Source organism: Cebus imitator, unplaced genomic scaffold (assembly GCF_001604975.1).
Source record: "Cebus imitator isolate Cc_AM_T3 unplaced genomic scaffold, Cebus_imitator-1.0 Scaffold44, whole genome shotgun sequence".
NCBI lineage: Eukaryota > Metazoa > Chordata > Mammalia > Primates > Cebidae > Cebus > Cebus imitator.
In genome coordinates, this window is record NW_016107359.1 from 2,299,655 (window position 1) to 2,316,360 (window position 16,706).

General features: G+C 42.7%; 1 protein-coding gene across 2 annotated transcripts in view; it reads left to right on the plus strand.

Annotated features, from left to right (window-relative positions):
* PAQR5 (progestin and adipoQ receptor family member 5) overlaps positions 1–16,706 on the plus strand; it is a 90,851-nt gene that overhangs the window by 44,715 nt on the left and 29,430 nt on the right. The window contains exon 3 of one of the 2 annotated variants that reach the window (XM_017526786.2): positions 4,186–4,352. In XM_017526786.2, coding sequence (XP_017382275.1) covers positions 4,302–4,352 — 51 coding nt within the window. In that variant the 5' untranslated portion in view covers positions 4,186–4,301. Of the gene's footprint in view, positions 1–4,184; positions 4,353–16,706 lie in introns of those variants that run through there. The other variant, XM_017526787.2, reaches the window with a different exon arrangement.

A 16,706-nucleotide genomic window follows, 5' to 3' on the forward strand; every position in this document is an offset into this window, starting at 1 on the left:
AAAAAAAAAGAATGAAGGAGAGGAAGAAAGAGAAAGAGGAAGAGGGAGAGAGAACGGGGGTGTTGCTTTATTGCCCGGGCTAGAGTGCAGTCTAAAAATGGGTATGACTATAATTGTGCTTAATAATAGAGACATGAAAAAAAAATGAGGGAAGAAAATAACAAGCAGCCAACCAATATTTCATTGAAAACTGTAAATAGATGTCATGTGGTACTGATAAGAGTGTATATTTTGTGTATTTAAAGTGGAGAGTTCTATAAATGTTAATTAAGTTTACTTGTTCCGGATCTGAGTTCAAATCCTGGATATCGATGTTAACTTTCTGTCTCATTGATCTGTCTAATATTGATGTTGAAGTCTCCCACTATTATTGTGTGGGAGTCTAAGTCTCTTTATAAGTCTTATATATCTGGGTATTCCTGTATTGGGTGCGTATATATTTAGGATCTTTAGCTCTTCTTGTTGCATTGATCCTTTTATCATTATGTAATATCCTTCTTTGCTTCTTTTGATCTTTGTTGCTTTAAAGCAACTCCTGTTTTCTATTTATTTATTTATTTTTGCTCTCCATTTGGTTGGTAAATCTTTCTCCATCCCTTTGTTTTGAGTCTTTGTGTATCCTTGCATGTGTGATGGGTCTGGATGCAGCATACTGATGGGTTTTGGCTTTTTTTGCCTGTCTGTGTCTTTGGATTGGGGGATTTAGTCGATTTAAATTTAGAATTAATAATAATATATGTGAGTTTGATACTGCCATTTAATGTTAGCTGGCTGTTTTGCCTATCAGTTGATGTAAATTCATGATTATGTTGATGCTCTTTATCTTTTGGTATTTTTTAGAAAGGCTGATACTGGTTGTTCCTTTCTATGTGTAGTGGTTCTTTCAAAAGCTCTTGTAAAGCAGGCCTGGTGGTGATGAAATTTCTGAGTGCTTGCTTGTTCACAAAAGATTTTATTTTTCCTTCGCTTATGAAGCTTAGTTTGGCTGGATATAAAATTCTGGGTTGAAAGTTCTTTTCTTTAAGGATGTTGAATATTGGTCCCCACTCTCTTCTGGCTTGTAGGGTTTCTGCTGAGGGATCTGCTGTGAGTCTGACGGGCTTCCCTTTTTGGGTAACCTGACCTTTCTCTCTGGCTGCCCTCAGTATTTTCTCCTTCCTTTCAACCCTGGTGAATCTGGTGATTATGTGCCTTGAGTTTGCTCTTCTTGAGGAATATCTTTGTGGTGTTCTCTGTATTACCTGGAGTTAAATATTGTCCTGCCTTGCTAGGTTGGGAAAGTTTTCCTGAATAATATCCTGAAGCGTATTTTCCAGCTTGGATTGATTCTCTTCGTCACATTCAGGTACGCCTATCAAGCGTAGATTAGGTCTTTTCACATAGTCCCATATTTCTTGGAGACTTTGCTCGTTCCTTTTTATCCTTTTTTCTCTAATCTTGTCTTCTCGTTTTATTTCATTAAGTTGGTCTTCGACCTCTGATATCTTTTCTCCTGCTTGATCGATTCAGCTGTTAAAACTTGTGCACCAGGTGACACAGCACAATGAAAGATTCAGGCTGAGTTCCACTATGAACATCTGTTTTTTAAATTTTTATTTATTTTTATTTTTTTGAGATGGAGTCTCGATCTGTCGCCAGGTTGGAGTGCAGTGGCACAATCTCGGCTCACTGCAACCTCCACCTCCTGGGTTCGAGTGATTCTCCAGCCTCAGCCTCCCAAGTAGCTGGGATTACAGGCACCCACAAGTAGGCAGAGAAACAATATAATGACCTAGCACACCCAAGCAAGCTACTCTTCCTCCTGAGTAGCTGGACTCACAGGCACATGCCACCATGCCTGGCTTATTTTTGTATATTTGGTAGAGACGGGGTTTCACCATGTTGCCCATGTTGCCCAGACTGGTCTTGAACTCTTTGACTGGAGCAATCCCCCTGCCTCGGGCTCCCAAAGCGCTGAGATTACAGGTGTGAGCCGCCATGCCCGGCTACAGCAAGCTATTCTTTTAGGAACTCTTAGGCGTACCTTGCTTGAAAGTTCACATGTGGCTGATGTGAAAAGCTGTCTTACGGCATGCTTCAGCTGAACTTCTGGTTATATTCAAACCACTGACTCTTCCCTGAAGGGCTCATCCGGGCTCATTCAGAGGAGCAGCCTCTTTGGGGTGTACCGTAGCTGTCACGCAAGAGAGAGGGAACCTTCTCACTGATTCACATATCTCTAATTCCGCTCATTCCTCCAAAGAAACAGCATTCACTCTGCTAATTAGCAAACCCTCTGATGCTGATTAAAAATAACCCCAGCTGAACCAAAGCTGTACTCTCCAGAATGTGTGTGTGAGTTTATGATTTGTCTTTCAAATGCTAACTAATCACCCCTCCTCTGCCAGGGGTCTGTATTAAAACTAACATTTCCGTATCATGCTATCTATGTGTATTTGAAAGCAAATTTCAGACAGCATAATAACAGCAGTGAGTACTTATGACTCAGGACACACTTTTCAGCAATTAGCATTAAACACCGCTTTAAAACGTATAGACTTCAAACAACTTTGTTGGTGGTGAGAGTATTTTTCAAGCAAACTGAGGCAACTCAAGAGTGGCTGTAGTTGTGAAGGTGCTCTCATTGATTTTGAATACACTTATTTCTATGAACCATGAGTGGAGGCTGGGTGCTGTGGCTCACGCCCGTAATCCCTGCATAAGGTGGAAGTGGGTGGATCACTTGAGCTCAGGACTCAGAGACCACCCTGGCCAACATGGTGAAACCTCATTTCTGCCAAAAAGTACAAAAATTAGCTGGGCATGGTGGCATGCACCTAAAGCCCTAGCGACTTGGGAGCCTGAGGTGGGAGAATCTCTTGAACCTGAGAGGTGGAGGTTGCAGTGAGCTGAGATCATACCACAAGAAAAAAAGAAAGCAAGAAGAAAGCAAGGAAGGAAGGAAGGGAAGAAAGGAGGGAGAGAGGGAGGGAGGGAGGGAGGGGAAAGAGTACTCCAGTGAGTACCTTGGATTTATTTGCTTGGCTTGGTTCTTTTGTGTGTCTCAGGGCAACCAAGCACCAGTCAGCTTTCTGAAAGTGTTGCTACTCTTTCTGTGATCTGGGCCAGCTCCTGGTCCTCTTCCGCCCACTGGCTGGATACAGACTTAAGATCCCACTCTCCCTCCAGGGGCAGCCTCTAGTAGAGGGTGAGCAGCCCAGCTCTCCCACTGCGGTGCAGCCTTGGGAAAGTTACTCCACCCTTCCCACCTTCATGTGTAACATGAGAAGACTGGGTGACCTCTAAGGCCCTTTCCAGCTCTGCAGTACTTTTTTTTTGAGACAGAGTCTTGCTGTGTTGCCCAGGCTGAAGTGCAGTGGTATGATCATGGCTCATGGCAGCCTTGACTTCCTGGGCTCAAGTGATCCCACTGTAGTCCGCCCTTGAGTAGCTGGGACTACAATACCACGCCCAGCCAATTTTTAAATTTTTTTTTGTAGAAACAAGGTCTCACTATATTGCCCAGGCTGGTCTTGAACTGTAGGGCTCAACTGATCCTCCCACTTCAGTCTCCCAAATTTCTGGGATTACAGGCATGAGCCGCCAAATCTGGCCTTAGCTCTGCAATTTTATAATAACTGTCTTAGTTCATTTGGCATGCTATCACAAAATACCTAAGACTGGGTAATTTATAAACGACAGAAATGTATTGGTAATAGCTCTGGAGGCTGGGAAGTCCAAGGTCATGGTGCCAGCAGATTCCTGGTCTGGTGAGGGCCCATTCCTCATAGATGTCTCCTTCTATGTGTCCTCACACGGAGGAAGGAATGAACAAGCTCCCTCAGACCTCTTTTATATGAGCACTAATCCCACTTATAAGGGCAGAGCCTTATAAGTGACCTAGTCACTTCCCAGAAGCCCTGCTCCTTAACACCGCATTAGAGATTAGGTTTCGACATATGAATTTTGGGGAGACACAAACATTCAGACCATAGTAATCACCCATATTATTATTTAATTACCTCCGTCCAGCACTCTTGGAGTGGATGACTCAGCAGTCCGATCGTTTTGCTTTTAAGGAAGCTTGATCTTGTGCCATCATGTATATGTAGCAAGCATATGTTCAATAGTTAAATAAGCTGACTGTCCTGCTCCAGCTGGAGTTAGGCTGAAACTGATTGATTTCTTCATGCTGTCCTCTTTCAGGGAAGCAGCACAGCACCAACTAGGCAGAGACGCCCCCAGGCCATGACAGCTCTTTGAGTGAGGTCTGGTAACAGGGAGGTGCTCTCACCCACTGGCCTGTCTAATCCAGCTCCAAGATGCTGAGCCTGAAGCTCCCCAGGCTGTTTAGCATAGACCAGATGCCCCAGGTATGTGCTCCATTTATTAAGATGGTTCATTTCCAGGGTGTGACCAGGGCTCTGGAACGGGGGACTGTTGTCTTCACCTAGTCTGATCTGTACAGGCCCATTCTCTTCAAGGATCCCCTCCCACACTTCCTTGGGGGATATTACAGCCTCCTACTGCCCCCACCCACCTTGAAATGGAAGTGGTCCCAAAATCATTTAAGTTGTAACCCTTCCTTGAGACATCCGTGTTTTATCCAGAAGCAAAGTCATTATGAAATTCAAGCTGAAGAGATGAAGCCAGCAGCAGTTGGCCGGTAGGAGGTTTATTTTTTTAGGAGTCTCCTATGGGTGCCTGAAAGCAGGCTGTGGGCAAAGGCACCCAGGGCTTGGCTCTGTGCGTCCCTGTTACTTGCAGGAGGCCCAGGCCAGGTCTGCACTGGGGCGATGGGGAGGGTTGTTGAATGGGCCTTAGCACTGCCCTTTAGTGGACTCATGGGCCTGGATGCTCACAGGCAGGTATCCTGAAATACATGAGACTTATTGTCTGCTTTAGTAAGCCACAGGTGAGTCTGGCTGTGTGCTACCGAGAACCGGTGCACTTCCTCCTTCCCTTGCAAAGGAAACAGCATCACGTTGCACCCCTTTGTTGATGTCAAATTTCCTTGCTTTTTGACTAAGAAGAGTGGGTGTTATTTCACAGTGGGAAGTTTCATTGGGAAGACGTGGCAGAGTGGAGGAGAGCCAGCCCCTTTCTACTTGGCTGGTGGCCAAGCACTTATGACTTGCCCCAGAAAAATAATTCCTAAATAAACTCAACATCACCAGTGGAAGGTTGAGGGGGAAACTGCCAAACCCAAAGCCTGTGAAGCCCAGTGATTCCAGGAAGATGGCGAGGGGGAAAACCGTAAGTGAGGCACAGCTGTTTGGTGGAGTGAGCTGAGGAATGTGTAGACTGATACGCAGTCTACACGTGTGGCCAGCTCCAATGACACTGGGCAGAGCACCTGCCTCGGCTCTCACAGGGTCATCACCTTCTCTTCCTGGGGTACTTTGCTAGTTGGTTATTCCCACAGAGCATTAGCAGCTGTGATTAGTGGATATACAGTGTGATTCTTGAATTTATTTACTCATGAAATTTGTATTGACTGCCTACCATGTGCAAGGGATTCAGAGAATAATTACATACTAATCCAGTCCTTGCATGGCTCATGTGTTGGTCAGGAAGACTTTAAAATGTGCACGAGAAATTCTTTCCTAAAGTGGGTTAGGGTCTATCTTAAGACAGGGTGATTCTTTCAGAGAAGGGACTGGTCACTTCCATCACGGGGGATTGTATTAGTCCATTCTCACACTGCTGTAAAGAACTGCCTGCGGCTAGGTAGTTTATTTATTTATTTATTTATTTATTTATTTTTTGAGACGGAGTTTCGCTCTTGTTACCCAGGCTGGAGTGCAATGGCGCGATCTCAGCTCACCGCAACCTCTGCCTCCTGGGTTCAGGCAATTCTCCTGCCTCAGCCTCCTGAGTAGCTGGGATTACAGGCACGCGCCACCATGCCCAGCTAATTTTTTGTATTTTTAGTAGAGACGGGGTTTCACCATGTTGACCAGGATGGTCTCGATCTCTTGACCTCATGATCCACCCGCCTCGGCCTCCCAAAGTGCTGGGATTACAGGCTTGAGCCACCGTGCCCGGCCAGCTAGGTAGTTTATAAAGAAAAGAGGTTTAATTGACTCATGGTTCCTCGTGGCTGGGGAGACCTCAGGTTAACTTACAATCATGAGGGAAGAGGCACATCTTACATAGCAGCAGGCGAGACGGAGAGAGAGAGTGATGTAAAGGAGGAACTGTCAGACACTTAAAGAACCATCAGATCTTGTGAGAACTCAAGTTTGGGGGACACCAACCCCATGATCCAATAACCTCCCATCAGGTTCCTCCCTCGACATGTGGGGATTGCAGGAATTACAATTCAAGATGAGATTTGGGTGGGGACACAGAGCCAGATTATATCAGGGAGGAAGGGATCAGGGAAGGCTTTCATGAAGTGGGTGATCTGTAAGACAGGTTTTGAGGGGTGGACAGGATTGTGGAGATAGGGAGAGCATTCCAGGTGGAAGGAGCAGTGTGAACAAAGGCCTGGAGATGGAAGATGTTGGGGCAGGTGGTGATGGGCAGGGGATGGGGAGCCTCTTGTGGGTAGGGGTTATGGGAGTCTGCTTAGACATCTTTGTGGACATTTTGGTCAGGGTTGGGCTCAGAGTATGTCTCCAGGAAAGAAGTGAAGGGGCCAGAGTGGTATCAATAGGTCCTTTGGGTAACCTGCTGGGAATCTGAATGCATGGAGATCCTGAATGTCGGGGCTGGGCAACCCTAACAGAGGCTAAGGGAGAAAGATGAACAGGTCCTCTCTGTCCAGTTTTTTGTACGTTATGGGATGATAATATCTTTTCATGAAATGGCACTAGCTAGAGGCAGAAAGCCAACACCACACCTTGCAATCACTATTTGCTTCAAAATCTTCCTTGGGCTCCCGCATCCACTACTGGGTTTTTGGGCATCATGCCCAGGGTTTATGAAGCCATAGAGAAAATACAGTGCCATAGTCCCAGATGCCTTAGTTTAGGGACGTGGACAGGAGGATTTCCTGAGGCAGTGGTCTGCACAGAGAGGGAATGCAATGCTGTTTCCAGACTTGCCCTGCAGCTCTGCCACACAGTCATAACCTTAGCCTCAGTGTTCTTATCTGTAAAACAGAGGTGACTCTTGCTAAGTCAGTCTCACAGGGCAATTGTGAAGATCCAAGAAAAATAAAATAGATCAGTGGGATTATTATGAATGAAGGAAGCATAGCCACATCAGTGGCTGGCAGTGGTGTTCGGTAGCGGGCTCAGCCACTGGGAACAAGAGCCATCTCAATGGCTAAATAGTTTCTCTGGCCCAGTGTTGTTCAGAGAGGGTGCTTGGCTCACCAACACCAGAATCACCTGATAGCTTATTAAAATATGGTAGGAGCCGGGTAATCGTAGCACTTTGGGATGCTGAGGCGGGTAATTGTAAGGCAATCACCACTCTGTCCCAAAAAATATATATATGATAGGAGCTGTGATAGCAGGCATCTTTGTATTGTTCTTGGTTTTAATGAAAAGAAATGCTTTCAGCTGTGTGTGTGCGTGTGCGTGTGTGTGTGAATGTGCATAAATAATCTTTTAATTCTTTATCAGATTAAGGGTGTCACGTTATATTTCTGGTTTGCTAGGATTTTTTCATTTATTTATTTTTGAGACAGGGTCTTTCTCGCTCACCCAGGCTGGAGTGCACTGGTGCAATCTCGGCTCACTGCAAACTCTTGCCTCCTGAGTTCAAGCGATTCTCATGCCTCAGCCTCCCTAGTAGCTGGGTCTACCAGCAAGCACCACCATGCCCAGCTAATTTTTGGATTTTTAGTAGAGACAGGATTGTCTTCATATCACCATGTTGGCCAGTCTGGTCTCAAACTCCTGACCTCAGGTGGTCCACTGGCCTTGGTCTCCCAAAGTGCCGGGATGACAGGCGCGAACCACCGTGCCCGGCCACCCTTATGAATTTTCAAAACTCTTGTTTCCTATCAATATCTTTTGAGATGATCATATATGATTCATTTAAGTTGTTAATGTGGCGATTACATTGATTTACCAATGTTAAACCAATCTTTTGTTCTTGGTTTAAACACTGCTTGATTATGATGCAATATCTCTTTAATCTGTTGCCAGAATCAGTTGGCTAATGTTTGCTTTAGGATCCTTAAATCTATTTAACGAGTTGGCCTATAATGTTTCCTTCTTATGCTGTCCTTGCCTAGACCTGGGATGCAGTTTATGCCAATCACAAGTGAGTTGGAGATTGCTGCCTGTTTATTCTACAGGGAGAAATATGTGATATTAGAATGATACATTCCTGAGTGGTTGGTAGAATTTATCTGTGAAATTACCATATTGACCAACTCTAAGGGGGCACCATTTCCTTTTTACTCTACATGAATGGCAACCCCTGGAGTTGTACAGGGAACAACTTGGCCCTACGGTTGAATTTTCTTGATGGAAAGATTTTTTTATAACAACTTTGTTGAGATAGAATTCATATGTTATAAAATCCACTCTGTAAAAGTATACAATTCAATGGGTTTTAATATGTTGAACACACAGAGTGTATGTTGCACAAAACCATCACCATGATTTTTATCACCCTAGAAAGAACTGTACCCATTAGCAGCTATTTTCTATTCCCCTCAGTTCCTGGCAACCACCTAACCTACTTTCTGTCTGTATGGATTTGCCTGTTGTGGGAATCTCGCACAAATGGAATTGTGCAATATATGGCCTTTTCTTACTATCTTCTTTCACTTAGCGTGATGTTTTCAAGGTTCATCTATGCTGTAGCATCTATCATTACTTTGTTTTAATGGCCAAATAGTAGTCTATTGAATGGATATAACATTGTTTGTTTATCCATTCATTAGTTGATGAACAGGTGAGTTGTTTCTATTTTTTTGGCTCTTGTAAATACGCTGCTGTCAACATTCGTGTACAAGTCATTTCGGTGGACAAGTTTATTAGTCTTTTTGGTGTACAATGCAGGAGTGGAGTTGCTGGATCACATGGTAACAACTCTATGCTTCCAAGTATGTGGAGTTTTGATACTATTGATTTAACTTAATTGATCTTGGTCAGAGAATAAGCCCTCTATATTATTCCAATCCTTGACGTTTGTTCAGACTAGCTTGATGGCCTACCACATGAATAATTTACACAAATCTTCTAAGTGTGCCTATAAATAATGTATAGTCTCCAGTTGTTGGGGGAAGTATTTCATGTTTGTCCATAAGATCAAATATCTTTATACTTTTACTGATTTTGTTCTACTTGATCTATCCATAATTGAGATGTGTTAAAATCTTCTACTATGGTGGCAAATTTGTAAATTACTTCTTGTAAGTTAATTTTTTGCTTTATGTATTTTGAGCCTGTATTTTTAGGTATATCCAAGCTTATAATTGTCCCATCTTCTATCTTTCTGGTAACCCCAGCACTTTGGGAGGCCGAGGCGGGTGGATCACGAGGTCAAGAGATCGAGACCATCCTGGTCAACATGGTGAAACCCCGTCTCTACTAAAAATACAAAAAATTAGCTGGGCATGGTGGCACGTGCCTGTAGTCCCAGCTGCTCGGGAAGCTGAGGCAGGAGAATTGCCTGAACCCGGGAGGCGGAGGTTGCGGTGAGCCGAGATCGCGCCATTGCACTCCAGCCTGGGTAACAAGAGTGAAACTCTGTCTCAAAAAAAAAAGATATGATTTTGTAGTGATTATATCTAGTAATGCTTTTTGCCTTGGAATGCATCTGATATTAATATAACTACTCTGCTTTTGTTATTATTTGTTTGGCTTATCTTCTTCCTTTGACTTTCAATTCTTCCCCATGTTTATATTTAAACTGTGTCTTGTGTAAACAGCACATGGCAAGATTTTATTTAGTTTGACAATATTTTTTGTTTACCTGACAGCTTAGTCTACTTCTATTTATAATGATTATTGATGTTCACATTTATTTTCATTGTCTCAAATGCTTTTGTCACGTTTTCTTTATGTGTCCCTTGTCTCTCTTACTTTCTTTGGATTGATTTTTACATTCATCTCTTTTTCTTTTCATGTTCTGTTTTTTCCTTCCACCTGTTTTATGATTAATGTGTTAGAAATATGCTCTATGTGGATTAGTTTAGTGATCACTGCAGCTATTTTAACATGAATAGCTGTACTAGACAGAGTCAGGCTATGCTGAGTTAAAAATTACCCCAGATAGGCCAGGTGTGGAGGCTCACGCCTGTAATCTTAGCACTTTGGGAGGCCGAGGGGGGCGGATCACAAGGTCAAGAGAGCGAGACCATTCTGGCCAACATGGTGAAACCCTGTCTCTACCAAAAATATAAAAATTAGCTGGGCATGGTGGCGCACCTGTAGTCCCAGATACTCAGGAGGCTGAGGCAGGAGAATCGCTTGAACCTGGGAGGCGGAGGTTGCAGTGAGCTGAGATCGTGCCACTGCACTCCAGCCTGGCGACAGAGTGAGACTCCATCTCAAAACAAACAAACAAACAAACAAACAAACCCAGATAGCTCAGTGACTTAACATAGCAAAGGTTATTTCACATCACACTACATAGCTAAGTGGTCGGTGAGGGACTGAGACACCCAGGCATGTGGAAGATCCACCATCTCCCGGCTGCCCCCTCTGGAATGTGCAGCCTCCACAGTCATCCCAGAATGGGGAAGCGCAGGTCTACAGCCATACCACCCTGAACATGCGCATCTTGCCTGATCTCAGAAACTAGGCAGGGCTGGTCCAGGTTTGAGTTTCGATGGGAGAAGGGGAAGAGAAAGTTAGTTTCCTCAGAAACAGACTTTGAGAAAAAGATTTGGGCAGAGGAAGTTTAGGGGGGAGTATTCTCAAAAACAACACCTGCGAGGATGTGAGGGGCAGGATTGTGCAGAAGGAGAAGCTGCATTAGAAGCCTCCACCAGTCACTCAGGAGCTCTGGACGTTAGTTGACCTTTCAGAGGTGTCCCAAATGGGAAAAGGAGGCCAGGAACTTGGTCTATCAGTAGTGGATGCGTACAGCCCCTGGGGAGGAATAGAACTAGTGCCCATTGGCCAAAAGCAATTCCCATGAAGCAACGAGTGGCTCAGTTCTGAAGAGTCCCTCTGAAAGGCTTTCTTTCTTTTTTTTTTTTGAGACGGAGTCTTGCTCTGTAACAGGTTGCAGTGCAGTGGTGCAATCTAGGCTCACTGCAACCTCCACCTCCCAGGTTCAAGCAATTCTCCTGCTTCAGCTTCTCATGTAGCAAGGATTACAGGCATGCGCCACTATGCCCGGCTAATTTTTGTATTTTAATTAGAGACAGGGTTTCACCATGTTGGCCAGGCTGGTCTCAAACTCCTGACCTCAGGTGATCTGCCTGCCTCAGCCTCCCAAAGTTCCGGGATTACAGGTGTGAGCCACTGTGCCTGGCCTCTGCTTTTAACTGTTCTGGCCTAGAAGTAACATTAACTGGAAATAGTCACATGGCTTCAGCCTAACTTTGAGAAAGTCTGAGGAACGTAGGAAAGCACATGGAATATTGGTGAACACCAACTGTCTATTTAAATTCTTGGATCTGAAGACTGATGACTCAATAATTCTAGAAATGTATCAGTTATTTCTTCAAATAGCACATCAAAACCATTTATATTTTCTCCTTCCGGAAAAATGTTTTCCATGTCTCTTATTTGCTTTTTCATATTTTCTATCAATTACTCTCTCTGGACTGCATTCTGGACACTTTCTCTGGATCTTTCAGTTGACTAATTTTCCCTTCAGACAGATCTAGTGCATTATTTATTCCTTTGATGTCTTGTAAATTTCAATTATTGTATTTTAATTTTTAAAAGTTATATTAGGCTCTTTGCTTTGAGATAGGATCTTGCTCTCTCACCCAGGCTGGAGTGCGATGGTGCAATCATGGCTTACTGTAGCCTTGAACTTCTGGCCTCAAACGATGCTCCTGCCTCAGCCTCCACAGTAGCTGGGAATATAGCTGTGCTCCACCATACCCAGCTAATGTTTAAAAAAATTTTCATAGAGATGGGGGTGTCTCACTGTGTGGCCTTGGGCTGGTCTCAAACTCCTGGGCTCAAACAATCCACCCCATAACGGCCCCCAACGTGTTGGCATTACAGGGTTGAGCCACTATGCCCAACCTGTTCTTTTCAAATTTGCTTGTTTCCTGTTTATCTTTATTTCTTTTTTTTTTTTTTTTAGAGAGAGTCTTCCTGTGTCACCAGGATGGAGTGCAGTGGCACAATCTTGGCTCACTGCAACCTCTGCCCACTGAGTTCAAGCAATTCCCCTGCCTCAGCCTCCTGAGTAGCTGGGACTGCAGGCACGTGCCTCCATGCTTGGCTGATTTTTTATATTTTAGCAGAGACAGGATTTCACCATGTTGGCCAAGATGGTCTCGATCTCCTGACCTCGTGATCTGCCCACCTTAGCCTCCCAATGTGCTGTGATTAGAGGTGTGAACCACCACGTCTGGCTAAGTTATTTCTTTAAATATGTTAAACGCAGTTATTTTATATTTTAGTATTTATTCTTTGGTCTCTGTCTCTGCCATCTACTGTTCTGCTGTTTCTCACTCACGGTGTTTTCTTTCCCTATGTGTGCATGCCTGTGTTAAAGTAGAAATCTGGCCAGGTGTGGTGGCTCACACCTGTAATCCTAGCACTTTAGGAGGCCAAGGTGAGTGGATCACCTGAGGTCAGGAGTTTGAGATCAGCCTGACCAACATGGTGAAACCCTGTCTCTACTAAAATTACAAAAATTAGCTGGGCATGGTGGCAGGTTCCTATAATCCCAGCTACTCAAGAGGCTGAGGCAGGAGAATCTCTTGAACCCAGGTGGCGGAGGTTGCAGTGAGCCAAAATTGCGCCACTGCACTCCAGCCTAGGTGACAGAGCAAGACTCCATCTCAAGAAAAAAAAAAAAGTAGAAATTCTTCAGTGAGGATTTGTGTTTGCTTTCATTACTTACCTGAGGGAACTATGAAACTGTGACCTCTTTCTATTTGTAATCACTTCAATTTTTTCACTTGAGATTTCTTGGACCACAAAAGTAGTAGGGGATTAAACCACAAACCCATTTAAACACTAGTTGATGGTTCTGAATCTTGAGAGATTTTTTTATTTTTCAGAGAAACAACTTTCCTTATCGTCCTCTTCTGCCTGGTTGAATTTATTTCACACTCACTTATCTTTAGACTGCTAGCTTTATCTGCAAAGTCTCCTATTAGATTCCCGGCCTTTGATGGGCCTTGGGTTTCATCTCTTGTTTACAAAATCTGGCAGCAGGGACTCTGATGGTGAATGTACTTCACCTCACAGAGTTCCTGGATTCCCTCTGTTTGGGGGCTTTGTGACTTCCTTACTTTTGTGTCATTTTGCTGATACATTGGCATATGATGCATACGCCAGACAGCATGTTAATTGCATTAATCAGAAGGATCCTTCGTAACATCTAATTGACCATCATTCAGCCAGAACTGGGGTCCCTCAGCCATTCTTCCAGGTCCTTCCTTCATCCCCAGGCATCGCTTCCTTCTGAAAACTTTTATGGCACTTAGCATTTCTATAAAATATGTTTGCAACAATCCTTAGCTCCACCAGCTGGATGCTGTGAAGCACACATGGGTTTTGCAATTCAAGATCAGGGTTTGCGTCTTGGTTCTGCTATTTATCATGGCCTTGGGTAACTTCATCTTACTGAGCTTCAGTTTTCTTGTTTGTAAAATGGGTCGACAATCCCCTATCTTGCCATGCTCTCATGATGATCAAATGAAACCGGACCTGCCTTTAACGTATGCTGACTCTGAATCCGCGGAACAAATGCAGGCCATAGGCTATATGCCTAAATACTTAAAAGTTATAAATGAAGCCAACGAACAGTTATGTAAAATGCTTCTATTCTACCTTGACAAATGCCCCTTTCTAAGGACAAAAAAAGGGAAATTCTGATTTTTATATAGCAGAAGTCAGCAAAATACGAAACACAATTGAGTTTAATTATTATTGCACATGTCTAAATGTTGATGAATTACTTGTTTGAAAGAGTAATAAAACAAAAGCATACATAATTTATAAATTATTATGTGTTTATTCCACATAATTTATTTAATTCCTTCATTTCAGCAAAATTGAGTTATAGTATTGTAATCAACATTATCATACAATTTGTGTTCTATTGACAATGATGTTAAATTAAACCACTATTTCTGAGTCCTTGTAGTTCTTAGTTTTGTTTCTTAAATTAATTTCATTTGGGAGAAATTTTGCTGAGATTCTCTTCAGTTTTGCTGAGGTAGAACAGCTGGAATTACCAAAAAAAAATTCTTAAGACCATATTTTGAATCAGAAACGAATTATAATTTTTTTCTTTTTTTAAATAAAAATTGAAGCCAGTTTGAGCAAGAAAATTATAAGTTTTTCATATGAATTTCAAACATTATAGTAAGGTTGCAAGATATGATAATTATATTAAGTAGAAAAAATATTAAGTATTTTAATTCCGTATAGATTATCATCTCATCTTGCTGTCTTTACTCCCTCAAACGAATATCTAGATTAGTATTCATCTGACTATTTTATTAAGAAAAAATATATTATAAAGACATAGTATAAAGAAAACTGAAAACAGTAGGATTTTACTCAGTCAAAATTATACCTCAATCTGCAACGTCCAGAGAAATAATTCCTATACAAATTCATTTCAGGATGATTTGTATGCGAGTCTTCTCTTTCTTAGTCCACAGACATTTTTGTTTCCTTTTTTGGATTTTATCTTATTGGAATGTCACCTTTATTATGTATTTTATGTGTGACTCCTTTGGTTTAGAAAAGTCCTATACATATTTAAAACAGTAAATATGTATTTTTAATGCCTTTAAAAATGACATAGCCAAATCCAGATTTTTTGGTAGGCTTTTGCTAACAGTATCTCATAACAAATGTCAGTTGAGAGCTCAAATTCAAAATTACTGTTATTTCCCACTAAAAATAGAATTTTTCTGTTACACTGATTTCTTCCCATCATCCTATATCTTACCTAAATTAGATCGAAGTGTTTAACAGCACAGATTTGTTATTCTCACTGTGTGAATAAGAGTAGTTAAGGTCAAATTTGTTATGTGTATCAGCAAGATATCCCATTTGGGGGAAGATTCAGAGACTGTCATATATGATCTTTGAAATATTTCATAGAAAATTTAATTGAGAGCCTAATCAATTTTAGGAAGCAATCCAAACCATGTGCAATCATACCCAGCACTAAGGATACTTTTAAAGCCATCATGTTCGGCCAGAAGAAATTTGTCTTCTGCAAATATTGTGCTCTATGTACAAAAAGCATTCTTGGCTGGGCGAAGTGGCCATGCCTGTAATCTCACCACTTTGGGAAGCCAAGGTGAGTGGATCACTTGAGGTCAGGAGTTCAAGACCTACCTGGCCAATGTGGTGAAATCCCTAATTTTAGAACTAAAAATACAAAAATTCACTGAGTGTGGTGGCGCATGCCTGTAATCCCAGCTACTTGGGAGACTGAGGCAGGAGAATCACTTGAATCCAGGAGGCAGAGGTTGCAGTGAGCCAAGATCATGCCACTGCACCGAAAAACAAAACAAAACAAAACAAAAAGCATTCTTATGCTTGACTGAACATTGGACACATGATTTTTTAAAAAAACATCACACCACTGTTGTAAGTTGGCATTTACCTGTAATTCTTTCATGCCAACAATGGCTATTAATTCAGCCTATTGAAGTTCTAATGATTGCATGTGTGTTGTGTGCAAGTGATGCTGCATGTTTTAATTGAGAGCCCAATCAGTTCTCCTGGTAAGCAATTCCAACCACGTGCCACCATACTCAGCACTAAGAATACTTTTGGATTTTTGGTCAAATTCTGACCTTGCATTAGTTTTCTATTGCTGCTGTGACAAATTACCACAAACCTAGTGGCTCGAAAAACCGACAAACAAACATATGATCTTACAGTCCTGTAAGTTACAAGTCTGACATGGGGCCCATTGTGTGTGATCTAAGTTTTGGTGGATGCTGTTGGGGAGAATCTGTTTCCTCACCTTTCCAGCTCCCAGAGGTTGACTGCTCTCTTTAGTTGCTGGCCCCTTCCTCCATCTTCACATCAGCAACGTTGTGTCTCTCCGACCTTATTCTGTAGTCTCTTCTCCCTGTGAGTCTCTTCTTCTTCTTCCATCTTCCTTTTTTTTTTTTTTTTTTTGAGACAAAGTCTCGCTCTGTTGTCAGACTGGAGTGCAGTGGCATGATCTTGGCTCACGGCAGCTTCTGCCTCCAGAGTTCAAGCGATTCTCCCGCCTCAGCCTCCCAAGTAGCTGGGACTATAGGCACATGCCACCACACCCAGCTAATTTTTGTATTTTTGGTTAGAGACGGGATTTCCCCATGTTGGCTAGGATGGTCTAGATCTCTTGACCTCATGATCCACCCACCTCAGCTTCCCAAAGGGCTGGGATTACAGGTGGGAGCCACTGCACCCGGCCCCATCTTCCATTTTTAAGGACATTTTGATTATACTGGGCTCATCTGAGTAACCAGAGACTCTCCCTATTTTAAGGTCAGTGGATTAGCAACTTTAATTGTGTAACCTAACATATGTACTGGTTCTGGCAATTAGGATGTGAACATCTTTGGGGAGCCATTATTCTGCCTCCTGCAGACTTACCAACCACGTTACACTGTTATCACAAGCTTGCCCATGGCAGCTTTTGAAATCAATGCC